Raw genomic sequence first — 25120 nt, forward strand, 5'->3', positions numbered from 1 at the left:
CAAAAATGTGGAGTTGTTCCTCAGTTGGAATATTATAGTCGCTAAGAAGAAAAGATAGACTAAATATCAGGTTTAGAAACCTGACTAAAGGAATGACAACCCAAAGATCATGGTTCGAAGGTGACATTCAACATCACTGACCTGTAACTAACATGACAAGGGGAAAGAATTGTTTGGGAGCAGAGTCTGAAGAAAATGTGTTGCCAAGGCCTGTCAATTTGCCTTTGCAACATCTCTCAAAAATGACCCTTTCTCTTCTCTGGTACTACTCTGATTCAGGGCCTAACCTATCATATTATACCTGGACTATTGCAGTAGCAGCTGATGGGTCTGCCTGCCTCAAGTCTGGCCCTACTTCAATTCATCCTCCAACCAACAAAGAAATTTCCCTAAAGTGCAGGTCCAACCATGGCTCATCTGTCCCTCACTAAACTTTCTATTGCTTCCAGGTCAAAGTGTTCTGTTTGGCATTCCAAGCCCCTCATAATCTAGTCCCCTTACCTGTCTTCTTGCACCTTACTCCTCCATACATACTCTTCAATCAGTTGACACAGGCCTCCTCAACGTCCCAAGAACAAGAAACTCGAAATACTTGGAAATTTCTTTGGCTATCTTCCATGCTTGTAATGATTTCCCTTTGTTCCACCTATTGATCTCCCTGAAGTCCAAACTAAAAATCTCACCTTTTACAGTAATTAATCTTAATTTTAGTGCCTGTTCTCTTTTAATTATTTCCTCTTTATCTAATCCATAGCTTTTCTGTGTATATTTGTTAACTGGTTGTCTCTCCCATTAGATTGTGAGCTCTCTGAGGATAGGGCCTTTCCTTTGTCTTTTTTGTAGTACATCGCCCAACATATAGTTGGCACTTAATCAAGGTTTTTTAAATGATTGAAAAGAGAATTTGAATTTGACCGGTGGAATGTTCAAACCCCAATTGCCACCAACCCTTTTAGTAACTAGGAATCACAGTCAGTGTAAATACAAAATAATTAATTTGTCAGGACAACTGAAGGCTATCATTTACATACCTATTGCTTCTGCTAGACCTGAAACCTTCTGCCCATAGATGTCGGTTTTGTTCCAGGCAAATGTATAGACAAGATTGATTGCAGCAGGAAACCACTTTTGCATTAGACGACCTTCCACGGCCACAGTGAGGTGCACCCTGATCATGCCCATGGGGATAGTTGAGTGGGTCAGAAGAATTCGGAGCAGGGTTTTGTAGCCTGGGGTTCGACTGCTCAGGTAACTCAGTTTCACAAAGCTAGACGGGATGGGGATCTCCTCCTGTACGACCTGACAGAGAAGCAGTAGGCAGATTTCCATTAGGTGGACAGCATCGATAGTGTCAATAATTGCACATGTATTATTCTATGGCCCTGTACTAAAGGATATTGCAAGCTTCGGTATTTTTTTATACTCAGCAACTAACAAAGGGCTTGGCGGACAGTAGGTTCTTAATACATGCTTGTTGATTAACTGACCAAGAATTCTGGTGATACAAGGTATTTTGACATTATCTCTTTACTTGGGGTCAGATATGGAATCTTCTCTCACCTGTTTTTCAGGTGTCTGTTTTACAAGCATCTTTCCCACAACTGCTTGGTAGGAATTAGAAAAGGTCACATGGAGCAGAACCAGAGGAATATGGTACACACTAGCAGCAACAGTAGGTGATGATCAGCTATTGGTGGACTTGTTCATTTCGGTAGTCAAACAATCAAAGATAATTTTAAAATATCATCTATATCCAGAGAAGGAACTATGGAGTTTAAATACAGACCAAAGCTTACTATTCTCAGGTTTTAAAAGTTATCCTAGGTATTACGCTATTTTTCTGTCTAATGTTTTCTTTCCCTTTTCAATTTGATTCTTCTTTCATAACATGATTAATATGTTTAAAATAATGTTATACATATAACTAAATTAGATTGCTTTCTGTCAGGGGAAAGGGGGGGAAACTGTGAAACTCAAAACCTTACAAAAATGATAATTGAAAATTATCTTTACATGTAGTTGGAAAAACTAAATAAATAAAATACTTAAAAAAAAGAAAAGAAAAGCTCATATATGGAAGATGTGGAGAACCTCTATGTTCTGGGACCCATTAACCCATTAAGAACTCTCTCTCTTACACATACACACACACACATACTTCTTCTTAGGCTCTATGACATGGATTGCAAAACTATTTCTGTAACCTTTATTCAAGCTGAGATTTCTAACAGAAAAGACCTGGGAAGCAAGCCCATCCAGTGATATCTTCTAACAAGGATTAAAGCCACCCTACAATTCATCTTCAGGGCTGCTGGGAAGCCTGTCTTCCTTTGGAATGGCTGTGAAGGTCAAATTTTTCATGAAATTTTATGCACACATCTCACTGTACTTGGAAGTACCAAATTCTGGGAATACGTTGCTATAAAAATGGTTCCTGTGGAAAGCAAATAACGTCTTTGCAAACTGGGTCTTAACCCTTGGATGCTGTGTTAGAATACTAAATGAGTCTTTTCAGATTGGACATTTACTTCTTGGTTTATCGATCGGGGATGGGAGGAAGGGAAGAGTGAAGAAGGAAATTGGGTACTAAGGTCAAATCCTATGTACCCTGATGTCCATTTTCCAAAAAATGTCAGAGAAATAGCTCCTGGTGACGAACCATCTGATTTAGGGCAAGGACGGTCAGTGTGTTTATTTCAGTTCTCTTTTTCACAAATTGCTTGAACAACTTGTTCCTCTTTTCCTTCCATTTCAAAGCAGCCCACACAGACGGCACATTATTAGAGAAGCATCATTTGCTTGCCAGGGCTTGGAGGTCCAACAGATGACACCTCCTCTTGCCAGGGAATTCCTGGTCATTCTGTTGTTCCCTAGGTTTGGTATTCCCTTCTCGGGCCTGCTGACTACCCATCTGTCCTTCCTGCTCATTAAACAGTTATTTGATCCCTCTCAGATGGTAGCAGTAGATTGGTGGTGAACAAGAGCATGCAGAACACTCTCCAATATCAACATGCTATCCTAGGGCTAACTGAACAAGTCTTCTATTGAAATAAGACCTAAATTTCATGATACTATCTATAAAGGAGTTGAAGCTATAATCAATACAGTTCTAAAATGGTATCTTGCACTTTCCTCCCTGGTTTCCAAAAGAAAGCAATCAGAAAACCACGGACAGAAATATGTGGCCTGATTCCACTGGGCCATGCTTTAGTTTATGATGTCTGAACCCTGCTAAACAGTAGGTAGAGCTGTTAATCTGGATGGAAAATCTACTGGAACCAGTCTTCTCCAATCAGCAGAAGGGATTCTCTGTCCAACAGAGTAATGCACTTTCTCTGGCTATCCCTCAGGCCTGGAATGTTCTCCATACTCTTCTCAGCCCTACTGAGCTGTCTGGCTTCTTTTAAGTCCCAACTAAAATTCCATCTATTATTGGAAGACTGACCTATACCTGCTTAATTCTTTTATCTTCACTTCATGAATCACTTCCTATTATATCTTGCTTTGTAGATGTTTGTTTGCATGCTATGTCTTTCATTAGATTGTAAACTCCTTGAGGAACATCTTGCTTCTTTTTGTGTTCCCAGAACTCATATCAGTGCCTACCCCATGGTTGGCACTTAATGAAGATTTATTAATTGAAGTTTCAACAGAATGTTTGTTATGTGAGGACAAGAACTGTGTCAGTTTTGTTTTATTTTGAGAATTAACTGGCAATTTGAGGATTGTTTTTTCTAAATCCTCTAGTTTCAATAACAGTAAGGAAAAAAGACTCAAAAAGTCAAGTAGGCGTTAAAATCCACAAGAGTCTGAAAAAAACAGATCATTGATTGTTAGGTTAGTTTTTGTGCCATATCTTTTGAATACTAGAAAGATAGTGGAGAAACAGACTCTGAGTTGAATTTCTGTATCAGGGCCACAAATGGGCCATGACCATAATCTATATTATTGTTGTTGTCGTTGTGTCATTTCAGTCGTGTTCGACTGTGAACCCATTTGGAGTTTTCTTGGCAGAGATACTGGAGTGGCTTGCCATCTCTTTCTCCAACCCATTTTACAGATGATGAAACTGAGCCAAACACGGTGAGGTGATTTACTCAGGGTCACACAACTAGGGAACGTCTGAGGCCAAATTTGAACTCAGATGAGTCTTCCTGGTTCTAAGCCAATACTTTATGTACTATGGCACCATCTAGCTTCCTCAACTATATCACCACAGACATATTTATCTCACTGTAACCAGGCTGTATTATTACAGATCTATATCTGGTTAGTTCAGGGAGTAAGATAATGGTGTTGGTCAGGTTAATGCTTCCCATGTAGGTCAGTTAGCTTTTCTCTACTCCATGAATAGAAGCTTGATAACTGTGCCTTTACTCTCTGTTTTCAGGATGCACACCATTAATTACTTGAGGCACAGGCTAAAACATCATTTTCATATATATAAGAAAGAGAGAACACTATTTAACTGGGACACAGGTAAAAGTCACAGCTTCCCCGCCTTGCCCCCCCCCCCATCCCTTATCACCACTGTCAATCCAACATGGTTTTTGTAACTCACAAGGGAATTCACCTACCTGGAGTTCTGGAACAACAGTCCCCCTCTCAGGGCAGGACCCTCCAAATGATGTGAGAGGAGAAGGGAGCACAATTGGGTTTGGGCTCATCAAACCAGAGATGTCACAGGATGGAGAAGGTGCAGTAGCTCTCTGCATGATCACTTTCTCCACTACTATAAATTGGTTCCAAGGCAACCAGAGGGTCCTTTTCTCAGACAAGAATGGTGATCGATCAAAGATCAGTGTGACTGAAATTCCTCCAATGGCCACAAGATCAAAGCTAAAAAAGGAAAATGTAAAAAAACTGTCAACATAATCAAATGTAATTTTTTTGATACAAAGAGTAGTTCTAAAATCCTCATAATTCACTTCTTGAGTTTTTTTTTTTATTTCTGCAAGGCAATGGAGTTGAGCTAAGTAAATATTAAGTGTCTGAGTCCAGATCTGAACTCAAGTCATCCTGACTCCAGGGCTGTTTCTCAATTCACTGTGCCACCCAGTTGCCCCTCGTTTCTTGATTTTATATATATATATATATATATATATATATATATATATATATATATATATATATATAGATATAGATATAGATCCCCCCCACCCTCTTTTGAATAATTAGTAGATACATTTTTTTTTCCAATTATGAGTTCTTCCTATTAGGCCTCTTGACTGCCTTGCCTCACTATTAGGTACTCTGTACTCTTGAGGAAGCAAGCTAACACTGTTTTTAAAAACTTTTTCGGATGCCTTTTGTTTCTTCATCACAGTCACTTTTGGAAATACACTCTTGCCCTTTCTCCCAAGAAATGAACTCTCTTCCTTGTGATGGAGAAAAACAGTCAAGCACAAACAACCAATCTAAACAAGTACACAACATTCTGACCCTAGAACTCCTCGCCTTTCTGCTGTGAGGTAGGAATATACTTCATTATCTGTTCTGGGACCTCCATTGGTGTTTCCATTACTTAGATTTCAGGTTCGCTTTTGTGACTTTTCATTTACATTGCTGAAAATATTGGCTATAATTGTTTTCTGATTCTGCTGATTTCCATCTGCATGAGTTCATACAAATCTTCCAATGCTTCCCTGAATTCCTTGTATCCTTTATTGCTTACTGCACAATATTATTCCAATCCATTCATATTCCATATAAATCTATCTATATCTATATCTATATCTATATCTATATCTATATCTATATCTATATCATCTATACCTATATCATCTATACCTATACCTATACCTATATCTATATCTATATCTATATCTATATCTATATCTATGTCTATATACCAACTTATCCAACAATTTCCCAAATTGTTGGGGAAGATACTCATTACTCATTGGTTTCCAGGTCTTTGCTAACACAAAATGGTCTGCTATGAAAATTCTGCTATATAAGACCTTGATATCTTAGTTTAAATGATTATGGAAGTCAAAGGGTATGGACAGTTTAGTCATTTTTCTTAGGAAGTTTCAAATTATCATCCAAAATAGCTATATTTCACCAATAGCATGTTCTTGTGCCTGTTTTCCCACGACCCCTCCAAGGTTGGCTGTTCCCATTTGTTTTGTCATTTTACAATAAGTTAACATTTAACTTGAGATCAAACAAGGCCTCCATGGCAAGGCAATTCTACTATAAAAAGACATATATAATATATTTGATACTCTCTTGCTTTTTATTTACATTCTATCACTGATCCACCTATGCGAATAATTAACTACTAAACAATACCATTTCTCCCAATGTTCACTCAGGTCCAATTTATCCTCATGGTCTAACTGAATAAGGGTAAAAGATTTATTTTGTTTTGGGTTGTGAACATAGTGTAGACTTCAACTTTGGTTCATTGACACTAGTTAACATTAGATTATCGGTTTTATTTATGTTCTTGTGTTCATGGCTTTGAAGTATAGATATGAAATTATTTTCCAAAGTACAGAACACAACACAAATGCATCATTATAATTAGTACAGTTATAGTAGTACATGTCATATGATACATGGCAGCATTTATGGAAGAAAGAGACTGAAGCAATATCTTTCATTTTAAAAAAAATTTCTATAAAAGACATTGATGATGAAAATCCTCGTGAAGGAATCAGACTTAGTTATGGATATAATACCAATTTTTCCATATGGCATTTATTATAGGCTTACAGATCATACTTTGAAGGAGAAATCTTTCAAATATAAAGAGAAAAGCTAATATTAGATTTTTCTTGGTGTTTCTTTTAGTCAAGCATTGTAATGTTCTAGTGGGGGACTTTTACATTTTCAGTAGCAATCTAAGAAAGATATAACTAAAATAAGGAGAGGAAATGAGGAATAGAGAACAAACAAAACTTGGAGCTATATTAGCAACCTAAGATGAGGCTAGGAATAGTGAGAAGAACATTTCCCTTCAGACTCAGAAGTTTTGTAAAATATTCTAGACTATGTTTCACCACTGATTTAGCTCTCTGCTCTTGGACAAGCTATTAGCACTCCTAAGGCCTGAAAACAAAACAATCTATTTACCCTGGCCTAGGGATACAGTGATGAAGAATGTTCATGAAAAGATTTTTATTTTGATCATTTGAAAGTAGGGGCTACCAAAGTCAAGGAATAATTTTTATACAGTATATTGAAATGAGTCTGTAGTTATTTCTTAATGACCTCCTGTTGGAGATGATCTATAAAACTGCTTGCTGATTAAATGACTAATAATTAGATGTTTTTTGAAACCTCAAATGCCTGCTAACCATGATCAGAGCAAAGAAGAAATGTTTTCTGAATGCTCAGTCTTGAGCATTTTCCACACAACCACAAATGCCCTTTCATCAGCATGGATAGTTAAGAGCTGACTAAATAAAAAGGCCTAAACTACATTGTATACTAACAGACTTATTCAGAGCTATGTGTATAAACCTGCAACTGGCCAGAACAATTGTCCAAATATGGAAAACCATTTAAAGGCCATCTTGAACTATTTGTTCAATCTAGAGTGTGTCTTTCAAAGTCAAAGTCAAGTTTTTATGACTCCAGAGTCTCAAAAGCACTGTTAAAACTTTAATCTCACTGAGGCAGATATTCCTTTTTATGTTTACTGAATCCCTTCATGTCCTTCATTTTGCATAGTTTGTCCACATGCCCTTCCACAGTGGACCTACCTAACTAGAAGTTAGAAACATCTCCCTGAATCTCTTGATATTGCATAGATGCACCAAGACACATAGATTTGCCAGTGGTTATTGGTGCCTCTTGCCACATGACTGACCCACCTTCTTTTCTAGTTGCATTTCTGTCTGACATCCTTAATGTACCTTTGGTTACAAAATTCTCCACTGATAATGTTCACGCCCAATATGCACCTCTCTACTGTCCTCTGGGTAACCCTCAACTTAGGCGGCATAGTAGAAAGAGCACTAGCTCCAGAGACAGGGAAACTGAGAAAAAAATTGGCTTTTAACATTTGGTGCCTTGTGTGATGTTGGATCTGTCATCCTTGGACTTTAGTTCCCGCATCTGTAAAATTGGAACTAGATAGTTTCTGGGACCAGTTCTAGTTCTGTTCTATGATCCTATGATACCGTGGTAGTTCTTAACTTGTGGTCTTAAGGTATTACTAGTAGATTATTAGGGTTAAAAAGATGTTTTTCCCTCCCCCCCGCTCCGTTTCAGGGAAATGCTTGGGCTCACTAAATGTACCATGTGATCTGAAGGTAATTCAGTTTAACTTTCCTTTTCACTAGAGATTACTAGGCTAGTATTTTAGGAAAATTCTGCAAATATGTTTGACTGAGAGTTTGGCAAACCATTTGACCAATTCTCTCTGGCTTCTCATCCAAAAGGCCCTTTGCAGAGCCTACAGGCATTTCAGGATAGAATCTGGAAGGAAATTATGAAGAGAAACAGGTGTGAACTCTTGCAAAGAGGCTACAGAAGCATGAGATAATGACAAAGAGGAGGCGGAACCTGAAGGGTGGTTCCTAAGAAGGGACAATGAATACTAGATTCTGGCAGTAGGTTCCTTGCAGGTTTCTGCCACTGGGAAAAAAGCAACCAGGCTCTCTGCAATGCTTCACAGCTCCTGTAATGTTAGAAGTGGCCCCCAACAGAACACTGGGGCTGTTTAGGGCCTACATTTTTTAGGAAAGCCTTGAATGCTTCCTTATCATTCCTTTTATTACAATGTCAGGTAAATTAGGATATACAGGAGGGAAATTTAACCTTTGGAGGCCTGGAGGTGCTAGTCTGGGGAAACAGCTCATAGAAATATTGGCTGCTTAATGGACATGTTTGTGCTCTGGTTTAAATAAAGATCCTTCACCTAGGAAGCTCCAGTATGAAATTTTGTCAATGGCCAAAGAAGGTTCAGTGAAATTGGATCTCAGAGATATGAATTTCATGGATTGAGCAGTGGACCAAGCTGTGAAGCATGTGGGTAGGGTGAGGGTACCATTTAGTAGATTCAGAATTGGTTAAATGACTAAACCTAAACTGCAATCATTACTGTCCCCTGGAAAGAAGGTAACTAATGGAGCTCTCTGAGAACTCATAGAAAACACACACACACACACAATTTTGTGGGGGGAGTCTTCAATACACTTCCTATCATATGCCCCTGGTAACAATCTAAACTTTTCAAAGGCTAATTCTGGTCTTTCTTTGTCTTTTTCCCTCTCAGGCCTGACTTCTTACTTCTGAAATGTACTTAATCTGAGAAGCCAATAAACTTGGGCTTATTGTCACACTGTCATCATATGTCCAAAACATGACAATGGAAAAGTCTTGTTTATATTTAGCACACCCTTTCTGGAGCCTAAGGGGAAAGTTATAGCCAGAGGGGAGATTTAGCAGGCTGACTGGGCCTAGTATCTGTCATCTGTATATACCTGATTTCCACAGGGAATTCTGCAGGCGAATGGACTTGGTATCTCACTTAAAAAAAACAACAAATGTATCATTATTCCTTTAGTCCTAGGTAAATCTAGAAAAAGAAATCCTGGGACTTTTTGGAAGCACAATTTCAAAATATAACAAGCTTCTCTTCGTTCCTTCCCTGAGTAGCATTCCCTTCACTGAGGCCTTCTGCATGCCAGAATGAAAAACTGAGGTTTTCTTTTTCTTTTTGTCCTTCCCCCCCATTTGGATCATGGCTAATGAGAAAATTTGTCTTGTATGATTTCATGTTTGAAATGGGTTCTATATTTCCTGCCTTCTTGATAGGTGGAAGAGGGGTCCAGAGAAAGGGAGATAATTTGAAAATGGAAATGAAAGAAAATTGAATTTTTTCAAAAAACACAACACTGAAAATTTTTCAGATCTCCTTAGAAAGTCCAGGATTACAGGAGGTGCACTCTATTACTCTATTCAAAGAGGTGGCTGTACCCATATCAATGTCTCAATTCTTAGCATGTGGCTCAGAACAAGGGAGAAGTTGGTTCAAAATAATAGACACTAGCAACTGAACTACTGAGGAAATCCTCATTATTTATACGAATTGAGGGAAAAGCCCAGTCTGAGTCAATGGAAAGGCCCAATTAGAGATTATTTGGAAGGAAATATCAAATTAGTGCTTTGGAGTACATAGAGACATCCAGCCTAACTACTACTACTAAGGCTTGGTCTGCGTTAATGACTAGATGACTCCTTTGTAATTAGAAAGAGCATTTACATTCAAACAAATTTATACACTAAAATTCAGCAAAGTAGTTTGTTTTTTTAAGTAGGTTAAAAAAATCTATCAATGTGATCCGTAATAGTATTAATAGAAGCTCTGCTTGGAAGGAACCTCAGTCAGAAAAGCTGGACTTGAACAAGAATCCTCCACAACATTGGTATCAAACTCAAATAGAAACAGAGGTCACTTAGCCCTTCTCAGCAATACAGTGAGCCAAAACAATTCAGAAAATTCATCCCACATCCAGAGAAAGAACTATGGAGTCTGAACGCAGATCAAAACAAAACATTTTCACTTTTTTTTTCTTTCTTGTGGTTTTCTCCTTTTGTTCTAAATCTTCTTTTACAACATGAGTCATGTGTCAATATGTTTAACATAACTGTACACATATAACCTATGTCAGATTGCTTGCCATCTTGGGGAGGGGGAGGAAAGGGAAGGAGAAAAACTTGGAACTCTAACTCTTATAAAAATGAATGTAGAGAACTATCTTTACATGTAATTTGAAAAAACCCCATGAAATATTAAGTGAAAAAAAAATCCACAAAAAACAGAGGTCATCAAAGGTACACAAAGATCCCTACAGGCACATATTGACTGAGGAAACCTCTTATTAACATTATCTATGTCTTATTGTATTTGTATTTGTTTTGTTAAATATTTTCCAATTATATCTGAATCTGGTTTGGGTTATATCTGAAAGTGTTGCCTATGCCCAGGCAGTAATTTTGGCACTCTGCTCCACAACATACTCCCAAACAAGTGGTCAATCTTCTCTCAAAGGGGACCTACCCTTCTAGTATAGAGGGAACTACTACTCATTTCCTGAGGTTATTCCTTCCATTTTCGATAGTTAAAACTGCTAAAATTTTTTCCAAGCTATAATCTGCCTTTGTAACTCCTCCAACCAGTTTCTCCTAGCCTTGACCCTCTTGGACAATTAGATTAATTTTAATCACAACAATCATGTCTAGTCATTTATTTTTTTAGGACAAAGAATAGTCTAAATATCTAGAGCAGCTAGATATGGATATTCTAAATATCACACAATGAGATAGAGAGCTGGCCCTCAAGTCAGGAGGACCCGAGTTCAAATGTGAACTCAGACAGGTACTAGCTGTGTTGTGTGAATTTGGGCAAGTCACTTAACTCTGCCTCCTATCCAAGGTCATCTTCAGTCACTCTGATTTATATTTGGCCACTGAATGGCTCAGGAGGAGAAAATGAGGCTGGTGACTTAGCATCTCCCCCCAAACTCAAATCCAATTCACATACATGTCATATCCTTCTTTGAAAATGAAGGACAGGGGCAGCTAGGTGGCACAGTGGCTAGAGCACCAGCCCTGGAGTCAGGCATACCTGAGTTCAAATCCGACCTCAGACACTTAATAATTACCTAGCAGTGTGGCCTTGGGCAAGCCACTTAACCCCATTCGCCTTGCAAAAACTTAAAAAAAAAAAAAAAGGCAGGACAAACATGAGGATAAACATCTTAAATTCCTTCAATTGATTATAATGGCATGGATTCTGATTTCCTCACTATGCTCTTTTGGATGCTCTCAATGCCCTTTCTAACACCTAGAACTGAACATCATAATGCAGATGTGGTCTAACTAGGGCAGAAAATAGTAGAAGTGATCGAGGAGCATAGTAATCCCAAAACTTTATGATTGTTTCTCCTTATAATGTAAAGGGCTTTTCTCTTGTTGTCTGCAAAATCTTGAAGTTGTAAGGTTACAAGTTTGACTGATGTTTCTTCATGAATTAAGCTTGGGGTTTCTTTTTATTTGTACTTGGTGTTTTCCCAAGCTTTACTTTGCTATTTGCTTCCAAAATTCTATGTGATTTTCTGTATGATACTCAAGATTTCCTTTTCATGATTTTTTAAGGAGGACCTATAAGCCTTAGGTAATCTTTATGCATTTTACTTTCAAACTCAGTATTCTTGTTTTATAGAGCTCTCATATCCTTCAAATCTTTAAAAACATTTCTATTATTTTTCCCTTTTGTTTCTGAATTTTTTGCATTTCCAGTTTTGTTTTTCTCCTTTTCAGAAAATCTACTGCTATTCAGTTTGTCTCTGTTTTTTGTTCCAAATTCCATAGGCAAGTTAGATTTGTTGATTTTGTTTTCTTAAGAATTCTAATTTCTAACTCTCAAAATTTCTATTGTCACATCTGATTTTGTCACTTAATTCTTTGCTTGCTCTTCTGAATCATTTTAGAGTTTCTTAGAATTGTACTCTCTTTGCATTTTTTAACGGGTCCTGTATAATTTATATAATCTCCTCTGCCAGGGGGTTCTGCCTCAGTTTGCTTTGTGGCAAGGTACTTGATCCAATGACATGCCTTTCTTTTTTTGAGGTAATCAGGTCTAAATGACTTGCCTAGGATCACACAACTAGTAAGAGTCTGTGGTCAAATTTGAACTCAGGTGTCCTGACTCCAGGGCCAGTGCTTTAATATCTGGTTGAATGAATTTTTTAAAAAAAAAACACATTTATTCATTTCTCCTCCTTCGGTTTTCTGGCTTTATCAATCAGTCCAGTGGTTTTTCTATCATATCTTTGCTGTAAATGGGCTTCTTATTTTTTTACCAGTTCTTTCTCTTTTGAATGCTCAGAGCTAATGTCCTTCTCCCAGATTCTGATGCTTTTTTATTGCTGTTCTCTTGGACTCCTGAGGTTATAGGTCACAAGGTGTGAGGGTGAAGATTTGATACACCACTATAAGCAAAGTCTCTCCTTTTACCTTTCCCATTCTGCTGGACTTCATTCCCTTGACAGTGATTTTCTTTAGCTTTTAAGCTGATTCTTAGACAGATCAAGGACAGGTTGAAGAACGGGTTCCTCCCAGACCTGTGTTTGTGTGTGTACATGTGTGTAGGAGGGACTTTGAAAAGTTCTTATAATTGAGTCTTTTTCCTTGTACTTCTGCTGTCTATTTTTTTTTACTTTTTTTTTTGCAAAGCAATGGAATTAAGTGACTTGCCCAAGGTCACACAGCTAGGCAAATATTAAGTATCTGAGACCGTATTTGAACTCAGGTACTCCTGACTCCAGGGCTGGTGCTCTATCTACTGCACCACCTAGTTGCCCCGTCCATTATTTCTTATGAGAGATACATAATATAATTTTAAGCATGCTATGCTTCTGGTTTCCTCCCTTCTTTTCAATTTTGTTGCCTAGGGTCCAAATCCTTCTGAAAGGACCCCTTTTCTCTTTAAGCTTCAATGCTAATTTGATTCAGGAACTTCAATCTGTTGTGGACCTAGGGCTTTTCCTGGCTGATTGGAACCAGGAGTAAATGTTTAAGGGGAGTATGGACTTCAACCAGACCTGGGAGCAGGGACACTGTGTCAAAGGATTAGTCCCAAAATTCTGTGCCTGAAACTATAGCAGCCAAGAGAGATGCAACTGACAAACTGTCAAGAGAGGAGTGCCAGGAGAGCAGGAAGGGGAACGGTAGCACAAGGTTAGCAAGTTTATTGTCAGTTATTCTCTAATAAGAATTATTTTGTGGAAGCTTCTTTCAAATATCCTCCTATTATTCCTGAATTTACTTCACCCTTTATTTGATGAAGTGTGAGGGAAACCTATCCTATGTGATAGTTTTCTTCCAACTTCCTGGAATGCCTCCCTGTTCATGTCTTTTAGCATTGAATTGGTTGGTAAGTTCTCCATGAGCCAACATCAGTTTCTCTGATGTTTCCTCTTTTCTATCATCATCATCAGAATTACTTCTGTTTCTTCAGAATTTTCTTCTTGAAAGCAAAGTTTTCAAGATTCCCCTTGCAGAATGTTAGGTGATGGGATATTTTACCTCTCCTTTCTCAGAGTCCAGTGTTCTCCCAAAATCTAGGGGACCTCTCAGACTATTTTCAGTTTTCTTACCACAGATCTCATTACCCACAATTCTAAGAAGGAACAGCCACTTCCCTACCAAGGTAGCCAATATTTCCTCCTCAGCAACCAGTTCCGTGTGAATTTAAATCAGCTCCAGACTAGAATGTTCACTCATTGCTTTCTCTATTCTTTTGAAGGATACAATGATCCTTAAGACAAATCCAGAACTTATTCTGTTTTTGTTGATGTTTCACCTTTGTTCTCGAAAAAGAGCACAATATCAGGGAGGTGATGCCATGACAAACACATAAATTGGATTTGAGTGAGGGGGGGGTGCTGTGCTAAGTTGCCAGTTTCACTTTCTCTTCCAGAGTTATCTAGGTCCAGTGGCCAGATATGGATCAAGGATGATTGGCAAGGGCCCTGGATGTGAGGCAATCAGGGTGAAGTGACTTGCCCAGGGTTACACTACTATTAAGTGTTGTATTTGAGATTGGATTTGAACTCCTGTTCTCCTGACTCCAAGACCAGTGGTTTATCCACTGTGATACCAGACTAGCTGGGCTTACTTTTAGCTCAGCAATTCCTTCTACAATGCATATTAGCAGCCATTGGTGCTTCAGCACCATGATCCCTAGAGGGTTTGAATCCTGAGGATGGTTTGAGCCTGGCAGGCACTTCCTGGTTCTACTTTTGACAGGAGATACTGGGTAACTGAAGTCACTAATACCCTGAGAGGCATAATAATCTCTTTCCTGACCTCATCTCCTTCATTTCTGTATATATGGTTTATAGCAATTTCTGCCTTTGATGGTCATCAACCAAATTGTTTCTAATACCCTTCCCCATACTGGTTCCTGAATATCTCCATATAACCATGTTTAATCACGGCTAACCTGAGTTCATCTATGTGTAGGAATTCCCAGTATGGAAATTTCCTTCACAAATATATATTAGCCATTCAACTATAACTTAAAGTCTTAGAGAGTTGCCTGGAAATACTGAGAGGTCATGTGATTTGTCCACATATGGTAGGTATTGAAGGCTCTTCTTGACTCCATAGCCTATCCTCTATTTACCATGCTACCTGCCTCATATTTTAGCTATTAGCACACATTCTCAAAACAGAAAGCTATCCTTTCCACTCCAACTTTTTTGTATCTTGCTTCTTCTCTGTAGGGTTTCCTCTTCCAGAGCCATAGGCCAGTCATGGGTCCCAGCCCACCACACCTCTACAATGTATTCTTGATTTCATGCCTTAGGATTGATCTTAAGCTTTATCTTGCTTGATTCCTCCATGGAGCTTTGTTCTGTGACTTTAATTCACTTCTCATGCAGTGTTGTGTATTATCTTCAATGGGATTTTATCCCAGGGCTAGAATGAGTTCCCAGAAAGCAGGGGGCTACAACTTGTCTAAACTTCCCACCTCAATGCCTCTCATTGAACACAGGAGGGGCTTAATCACTCTGGAATGGATGTTGTGGATGATTATGCTAATGATGTTTCCTTGGACTTTTTTTTGAGCCAGAGTGTTTTGAGTTAGGCCAGACTCATTTACATGAGCATGCCAAGGACTGATTAATTTGCAAGGTGACCACCCAGCCATCCTACTTTGGGGATTTGGCTCTCAGAAGCATGAGCAAGAGCTTTGAGGCTGTCTCTACATGGGGTCATTGACTCCAATGTTTTAGACCAAGTTTTTATTGGGGATTGTGTCCATTTAAATGCCAATAAAAATGTCTGCAGTTTTGGATCCTTCAACATGCTGAAATCATGATGGCACATGACCTTCCTGCTCAGGCCCCCAAGGACCTTGGGGATTAGTCTGGGGATGATGTTGGTCATTTTTGGAATGTGTTAATCTATACCAGCTACTATAAAATCATGAGACAAAGATTGGGAAAAAACAAAACAAAACAAACCTTAAAATCAAACTTATTAAGTTGTCTTCACTATTTTAAGATGGTGCAATCTTTCATTGTTGGTGGAAATATTTTGGGCCATCTTTAACAATAACAAAATCTTTTTTTTTTTTTTTACTTTTTGCAAGACAATGGGGTTAAGTGGCTTGCCCAAGGTCACATGGCTAGGTAATTAAGTGTCTGAGGTTGGATTTGAACTCAGGTTCTCCTGACTCCAAGGCCAGTGCTCTATCCACTGCGCCATCTAGCCGCCCCCAAAGTTTTAATTGTACTAATTTTTATTTTTACTTTTTAAATGTTTGGGAATTGCTATGTAGAAAGAGCCTAATTACTGCCAGAGATCTAACTCTGCTACTCTTTGTACTGGGGGCAGACAGCTGTGCAGAAGGTAGCAAGAAGAATATAGGCTTGCTAATTTGCTTATAATACATCATCTTGAACCTAAGAGAAGAATTTGACTGGGTATGTTGACACTGAGGGAATGGCGGAGAGAAAATATGCTAAAGAGTGAACATGCTCTTTGCTTTATTTACTTGGGGCTCCAGTTAAGGTGAAGTTTTCCAGCAAAGAGCTCCTAACAGTCACTCAAACTTAGACAGTCCCTTAAATTATATATCTCCTCGGAACCTCAAAACAATCCTGTTATCCTCTTTTTAAAGCTGAGGCACAGGTGCAGAAGGGTTGCCCAGGGAACATAGCTTAGGAAGGTGAATGGCACAGGTACAGGCATGAATGGAATCAGATTTTTCGAAGTCCTTCTCCTTGCTCATCATGGTCCACTGCCTCCAGTGTTGGCTGCTTCAGAGCTCCAGTCTTAGTCATGGAGGAAAGGAAGTATTTGGGCTCAAATGAATTAGGAATAATGAGGAAAACCTAGGGTCTTACCTTCCATCTTGTCGGCTGATAGTATATCCATAATCGCTGTGGCCTAGGAAGCTGACATTCACCCCAACTAGAGGTGTTCCATCCACAGCCACAACCTGGCCTCGAATCACACAGGCACGCCTGCAACAAGACAAAAGCCCAACATGAATGCATGCCCAAGGATTAGGGAAAATCTGGTGAAATTCTACAATCTAATTCTTCTTTTGTTATAGGCGACTATAGCTGTAGTTCTGGGGTCATGTCTTTGTACCTACCACAGTACTGGAGATGTGCCCCTCTCTATGGTTACTTTTTGACATGGAGACATTTGTTGCTATACATTTTCTTATCCTTGAACAACTGATATGAAATACTGTGGCTTACTATTTATCCTATGGTCTTAGATAAATATTTTTTATAGAAAGCAATAGCAAAAAGAAAGCAGGGTATCCAAAATTAAACAAATGGTTGACTTAAGCTAAGAAGGATCAGAACTCATTACAATACTCCTTTCTTCTGTTTTTACCCCCACTCCCATCCATCCTGTCAGATCAATCTTCATAATAGATAACTTTCTAACGTTTTCCCTCCTGATCAAAATCTTTTAATGATTAGGTGGGTACTGCAGTGGATAGAGTGCTGGGTCTAGAGTCAGAAAGACTCTTCTTCCTGAGTTCAAATCCAGCCTCAGACATTTACTAGATGTGTGATCCTGGGCAAGTCATTTCACTCAAGTTTGTCTCAGTTTTCTCATCTGGAGAAGGAAATGACAAACCACTTCAGTATCTTTGCCAAGAAAACCCCAAATAGGGTCATGCAGAATGACATTCAGGGCCTTTCATAATCTATTTTACTTCTATCTTTTGAGACTTCTCTGATGCTTTCTTGTCACATATCTCATGTATCAAATATATTCTATACTTCACTCACACTAGAGGGCCCCTAAAAGGCCCCTTCCTATAGCTCTGCTAATTGAAGACCTGTTCATTTGAGATGCCACCTTCTCCATGTAGTCTACCTTAATTTTCCCAGCCAGAAGAGATTTCTGCTTCCTGTGAACTCTCCCAGCACTTTGCTTAAGCCTCACACGTATTTCTGCACTCTTTTAGGTATACTGTTTAATGATCCTGTCTTTTCCCCCTATACTACCAGACCCTAAGCTCTGTGAGTGCCAGAGCCATGTCTCCTGCATACTAATAGCCCCATTTAGTGGCTAGCACAGAGTTTTACCTGAAGCAGCCACAGAATCAGATGGTTGAAATTAACAAAAAGTACTCAGCACTCACAAGATTTCATATAACCATATTCCAGGACAAGCAAAGAAATCGGTCAGCTCCCTGGAGTTGTTAAAATAGGATCTGCCCTGAATTTATTAACATCTTCTTTTTCAAAAACACCAACAAGCTATAGACTTGCAAATGTTATAGAAAAGCAAGCTAGTATCACTGTGCAGTACTGCAGTGTTTCTACTCATTCCTTTCTTTAAGTTAGTAGAATCAGGGCTATGACACTAATCATCTGCTTCTTCCTTTCACTTTTCCAAATAGTATTTCATCGATTGCTTCTTCCGTGCACCGGGTTATTTTAATACTATTATATTATATCCAACAAGAGTCCATCAATTGACCAACAAGATTTTATTAAGTCCCTCCTACAGTTCCAGGCACTTCTGAGTGCTAGGGGTAGATACAAAGATAGAGGCCAAACAGTGCTTGCCCTCAAGGAGTTTGTTTTTGACAGGAATGCAAATATATATATATATATATATATATATATACACACATACATATATATATATACACATACATATATATATACACATACATATATATATACACATACATATATATATATATGTATATATATAATTTATATGTGGTTACAAAATAATTAAGGAAGAGGAGGACCTGGAAACTTAGGGAAGCAGGAAAAGCTTTATGGAATCAGAACTCTAGGCATGTCTTATTTTGTTGTCTTTCTAGAGAGTTTGCTATCAATGCCAAGGTCTGTGGGCAGACTAGGCATTGCTAACATGAAGAGACTGGGTGGGAAATGAGTTTTTGATCTGCAACAAATCTGTCTCAAGGCTGGACAATGGCAAGCAATGGCTCAACTAGTATTATTTGTTTCTAGAATATCCCTGTCTCAATGTGGTTTCTACTGACCACATCTTCCTCAATCTCTGGACTTTGGACTTCTTAGTACTTACATCTTATTCCTGTACATCTTATAAGAGGATCAAATCATTCATATTTTACCTCTGAACTATTTCTAATTTACTTTTAGCCTTATCAACTCAGCTGTAAGACTAGAAGTGAAAGAGAGAGAGAGAGAAAGAGAGAGAGAGAGAGAGTTTGTGTGTGTGTGTGTGCGCGCACACACACGTGTGTGTATGGATGTGTGAACACGGCTATGAGAACTCCTTTTGTGTTTATTGTCTAATCCTTCCCTTGTGTACACAAGTAACAGAAAATGCCTTGGCCTACAGCCTTTGTCAGGTTCTTTTTCAGAAAGTCAGTTTCAGAGAGCCATCTAAAAGAAGCAGTTTGATGAACTTGGTTAAAAAGAAAACAGTATGTGCAGATAAAAACTACTGTACAACCCAGGGGTTTTATACCAAAGGAGCCAGCAGGCCTGAGCAACTGCTGGCTTAGTGAAGTCAAAGGATCTGAAAATGGTTTGATGTGATTTCCTGAGACTATGATGTTTCTGAATTTTCTTGGTGAGTTCTCAAAATGCAAAAGCAACTCAAGTCAACAGAGAGACTTTGCCACTCCAAGGTAGTGGGAAGGGGAGAGCAGAGGGCTTTCCATTTTCTTTCAGTAAGAATGTTTAGATTTACTACTCTCGTGATATTTTTACACAGTCATCTTGGTATGGTCTCTTATATGCACCAAGCACAGTCATCTGGGTTATTTCATGAACACTAGTTGACAGTATTTTCTCATAGTTTGCAAAAGAAATACACTTTCATTTTGTGAGGCAGACAAACCTCAGTTGTCAGTGTTCTGGGCTTTTCTGTCGAGTCTCTCTCTTGGCTCATTCTCTTTCCCTTTCAGAGGAGGCCTGCCTTTTGACTCTGCTGCTCTTTAATATTCCTTCTCTTTTATGAAGTGCACAGATTTGGGTGATAACGACTCATCAAAGTCATCATTATTCAAGACACTGTCTACCTGTTCTTCTCATTCAGTTCCCTCATCATTCATCAATAATGCATGCGTACTGGTCTTTCAACTCAACTTTTTTTTATTCTTTATATTTTAGGAGCTCCACTGACTTACAGTATGTGATAAAGCCTCATAAAACTCATTATTTTACATTTATCAAAATTGAACTGTCTTTGTAATGTATTAGACTCGAAATGTTCTAAGCTTCCCCAGATCTGGCTGCATTTGTCCTCATTATTTACACACTCAATGTCATCCATTTCTCACAAGAAAAACTCTTAGCATCTTTTGTCCCTGAATTACTAGTACTTCTTGTAATTTTTTTCCAACATTAGTCATCCAGAGTCAATATAGACTTCATCAATTTAACAAAGGTATTAAAATATTATTTTTTATTTGCAACATTATTAATTGACACGACATTTCAGATAGGGCTAATGAGTCCACTGACCAAGCAAATTCTCCATTTTTAAAAGAAGGTTCTTAAGATGACCTGCTTTTCCAGGCTATCTTCCTTTGTTACATCTTCTTAGAAAGGACCAGGATAATAATAGCTAACACATATAGTAATTTAAGATTTGCAAACAAACTGACACCTTGTTTGATGCTCACAACAACCCTCTGAGGTAGATGCTTTTGTATTCACCCCCTCTAGCTTTTTAAAAATAGATAATGATGGGCAGCTAGGTGGCGCAGTGGATAGAGCACTGGCCCTGGAGTCAGGAGGACCTGGGTTCAAATGTGACCTCAGACACTTCCTAATTACCTAGCTGTGTGGCCTTGGGCAAGTCACTTAACCCCATTTGCCTTGCAAAAAAATGGATAATGAAACTGAAGCTGAAGGAGGATAAATGACAGGCCCAGAGTCATACATCTAGCAAGGGTCTGAGGCAGGATTTCAACTCCCACACTTAGGGCTCCAGCCCCTGTGGCACCTACCTCTTTAGTTGAGACAGTGCTTTCAGGTTCAGCTACCATCTCTTGAACTGTTATTGTCTCCCCTATCTAAAAGCAGTACTTTGCTATCTCTCTGTTTCTCACCAGGGTCCTATCTTCTCCGTAGGTTATTCAGATAAATGTGATGTCTTCGCACAGTTAAGACATACTTTAAACCCTTAAGGGAGAATATAATGATACTGAAACTTTAAGGCACACATGTCAGAGAAATGGTCAGAGAACCTTTCAAGATTCTTCAAATCAGCAGTAGTTCTACTCTCTTTAAACATAAACCTGTCCCTATGTGTCCAAGCATTTGATAATCCAGTGTCCATTAACGAATGGATGTTGAATCGAAGTATCAAGTTGTGGATTTTCTTGCTGAGTTCCCGATATACTCAATGCAATAAATGGGCACTTATTTAATAAGACCACATACAACATAGGGATTGTCTTTTTTCCCCTCTTTCCATTCACAGATCTCCAGCACTAGTTTTGCCAGCTGGAGTGACTTTTGTTTCGAGTCTTTTGGCTCGAATGTCGCCTCCACCCTATCAATAGAGGCTGGGGAAGACTATCCGAACTTAGATGGATGCGCTCAATGGGTCACTAACAATATCACTAGGTTAGACCAACAAGTCCAGGAACATAGTATCTTGTCTGTCCCTCCAATTCAAAGGCGAGTCCTTGAGCTGTTTGGAGGCTTGGCTATATAGCACAAGAGACTTTGGGAAAGCCTCTTGTGGCAGTCTACATTTTATTGACTGGGGTCTGGTGGAACTAAGAAACTGCTTTTTAGTTGTGATTCCTAGGGTTTTATTCATTTAAGACTTGTTCTTCTCTTTGCATTTACAAATTATCCCCAGCCTTCAATCATGGTTCACTTACTTTCTTCTCTTTCCTTATTTGTTGTTCTTTGTCTTCTTCATCAAATTTCCAATAATCATTTGACACCTCAGGCAATAGGATTAACCTCAAGTATAAAATTTAGTTTCAAAAACAAAAAAAAATTCTCAAAAACCCAGGCTGAAAATTAAATTGCTAGAAGATGTAATTTTCTCCATAGTATTTCTCATTAAAATCCGTAGTAAGGAAAATTAGGTTCTAGGCTAGGGAAGTTACAACCATTTGCTTTTGTTGATTCCTTGGGTCTAAGCCTCCTTTGAAGGAGGGGGCTTAACAGCAGTGGGCCAGGTTTGGATCTTTTGTCCACAGGAAAAGGCCAAATGCCAGTTTTGGCTAAGTCTGTGGACTGAGGGTGGAGGAAATAGGATTGATTCTCTTCTGCCTTCTGCTGCTAGCTTGCCCTGGGAGGTTTTCTCCACTCCATTTCTACCACATGTGGTTATAGGTTTGCCTTACAAAAGCTCAAGAGCAGGGAGTGTCCTTGGAGGTTGGCTATTGCACACCACCATAGACTTGGACAAGAATTCCCTCTACCACAGTTTCTGATTACAGGATCAGGGGTTTTAAAGATGGAAAGAACTTTAGCGTAAATCTCATAAAAAAACCCATTTCTTTACATTTGAGGAAACTGAGACCACAGTGGCCCATGGTCATACAAGTAGTAAAAATGAGAGTTAAAGCTAGTCTTTCCACAATACTACATTTGAAGATAAGGCCTTGAAAAATTGGAGACAAGAACAAAGTAATTTTGATGGGGGGGGGAAGGAGTTGGTGAAAGGTCACTGGATATTGCCAAGGAAGACCAGTTCTGGGAGGCACTGGGAGCATCCCAGTATGGAAGGCAGAGGCTTGTGAGATGGGAGGTGGGCAGTAAAGAAAGGAAGGCTTCAAAGCACTGTCCTCTCCTTGACCATTAAATCACCTTGGCAATGATTTCCTCAGATGCCTCTATGGAAAGCCCTGGGGATATCAAGTCTCCATCTTTAGTGCTGCAACATTTATAAAACACTTCCCTTACAATAGTCTTTGCTGGTAGGAGGCTTTCCTTCATTTTTTGCTGTTATTCAATTGTTTCAGTTGCATCCCTGTGACCCCATTTGAGGTTTTCTTCGAAAAGACACTAGAGTGGTTTATCATTTCCCTCTCTAGCCCTTTTTATAAAGGAGAAAACTGAGGCAAATGAGGTGAAGTGATTTGCCCAGAGTCACTAAATATACTTAATTTGAACTCAAGTCTTCTTGATTTCAGATCCAGCACCCTATCCACTGCACCAACAGGGGCCTTCACTTTACAAATGAAGAAACAGGTTCAGAGAGAGGAAGGAACCTAAGGCCAAATAGCTTGTTCTATTCTAGCACCTCAGAACTCCTGAGAAATACCACTCAATCCAGGGCATCTCTGAATCTCCCTCACTGAAGGGAAGATTCAAATCATACATGGTACCTGTTTGATTTTGCAATTTTCTCCCAGACTGGCTCTGCATCTGCCATTGCCAGGTTTCCAGGGAGAGTATTTTCCAACTACTACATAAACCCATAAATGGTATATATCAGTTGGATCACCAAGGGGTGTGGATGTATGGGGGGTGAAGAAGAATCATGCTGAGTCTCTAAGATGGGACTCAAATCCGCCCTGAATTAATTAGACTTCTTGAAGAGAAATTCGGGTCCTCTAAAGTGGGGCAGGGAACTTCTGGTGAGCAAACCAAATTGGGTTGGCAACCGCAGGCTGGACTTGAAATCTAATGAATGCAGTAGCTTTTTAGGGGCGAATTGATTAAATGTTTGACCAGATTTTGCCCACGAATGATGTTATAACTATCCCAATGGCCCTTGGCAGAAAAAAGGTTATCCACCCCTGCTCTGAATAGTCACTATCCATTCCTACAGGGCCTAAAGCCTCCTTGCACATCCGTGAGTGGCTCTGGGTTGTATTTGAGCAGGCCTCATCCTCCAATACTTTTTCAGACCTGAGACATCTCTTGTAAGCACTTAGAACTTTGCCCCTTACCTTGTCCAGCCCCAATCAAGCCAAGTATCTTGGCTAGATTCATTTGACAATTAGATGAGAGGAGACAGAGATCAAAGGCAAAGTCATCTTGTTTGGAGAATTAAAAATAGAAGCTGATTTTCCTTAGAAGAATCTGATGACTATGAGTCAGATGTGAGATTCTTACACGGGTAGAGAGTGGGCTAAAGGATTCGGATTCTGATTGAGGCTGATGATAGGATATTGTAATATATTTGTGACCTCCTTCACAGATCTTTTGTGAGAACTGCAGAGAGTGTTTTGAGAACGAATATCCTACAATTCCACATAGGAGGATGGGGTATTGTGCTTTGTGGATTAATTCTTTCCGAGCATGAGAGTTCTGCTTGGTCATTTGCACTTTCAGGGATGTCAGTGGCACTTTCCTGTTCTGTAGGAATAAACATATCTCCTTAAATGCCTCATGTAGGCGTAACTACCCTATTATTCATTTCTGGATGATCAATCATTTGCTTCAGAATTTAAGGCACATTTAAGGCAGTTCCTTTCCAGATGTCCAATGGGCTCCCGTACCACATATGGTGGTTTCTGATATTTGTTATCTATTCCAGTTCAGCATTACAAAAACACTTCCTAGGGTTACAGAAGAAACACATTTCCAAATCCTTAAATGCAAATGTGCAAATGCTCATATTCAAACCCAATCAAAACTCATTCTTTTTTCCTTAAATGAGCTGGCTGATTTAATCCCTGTTTCCCTGGTGGGGAGCTCACATAAATCACACCTACCAAGTGGCTAACATGAAAAGCAGCTTGGAGTACTAGGCAACAGCATTTGAGTACTTTGGGAAGGGCAGGGCTAATGAAAATGCAGTTATCTTCTGAGACAGAAATATTTTCTTCAGGGATAAAGATATTTCTAGAAAAACAAAATGAGGCCATTCACCCCAGGTTGGGGGGTATGGATTTTCCCCTGCGCTCTGGTAATTGCTTGTCAAAAATCAGCTTGCTTTGAATGGCTGAGATCCCCCTTCCCCCAAGAAATATAGGGGGATGGTGAAGAACATAAAGCAAACTGATGCCACAGTCACATTTTTTTGGGGTTTTTTTTTTGCAAAACAATGTGGTTAAGTGACTTGCCCAAGGTCATGCAGCTAGGTAATTATTAAGGTCAAATTTGAACTTGGGTCCTCCTGACTCCAGGGCTCAGACTCTATCCATTGCACCACCTAGCTGCCCCCATAGTCACATTTTTGAAACTGG

General features: G+C 39.1%; 1 protein-coding gene across 6 annotated transcripts in view; it reads right to left on the bottom strand.

Annotated features, from left to right (window-relative positions):
* TENM1 (teneurin transmembrane protein 1) overlaps positions 1-25120 on the bottom strand; it is a 1637812-nt gene that overhangs the window by 113199 nt on the left and 1499493 nt on the right. For all 6 annotated transcript variants that reach the window (XM_074202813.1, XM_074202814.1, XM_074202809.1 and 3 more), the window contains 3 exons: positions 16881-17000; positions 4578-4839; positions 1032-1299 (listed from right to left, as the gene is read on the bottom strand). In XM_074202813.1, the coding sequence (XP_074058914.1) occupies positions 1032-1299; positions 4578-4839; positions 16881-17000 (650 nt within the window). The remainder of the gene's footprint in view (positions 1-1031; positions 1300-4577; positions 4840-16880; positions 17001-25120) is intronic.

Source organism: Macrotis lagotis, chromosome X (genome assembly GCF_037893015.1).
Source record: "Macrotis lagotis isolate mMagLag1 chromosome X, bilby.v1.9.chrom.fasta, whole genome shotgun sequence".
NCBI lineage: Eukaryota > Metazoa > Chordata > Mammalia > Peramelemorphia > Peramelidae > Macrotis > Macrotis lagotis.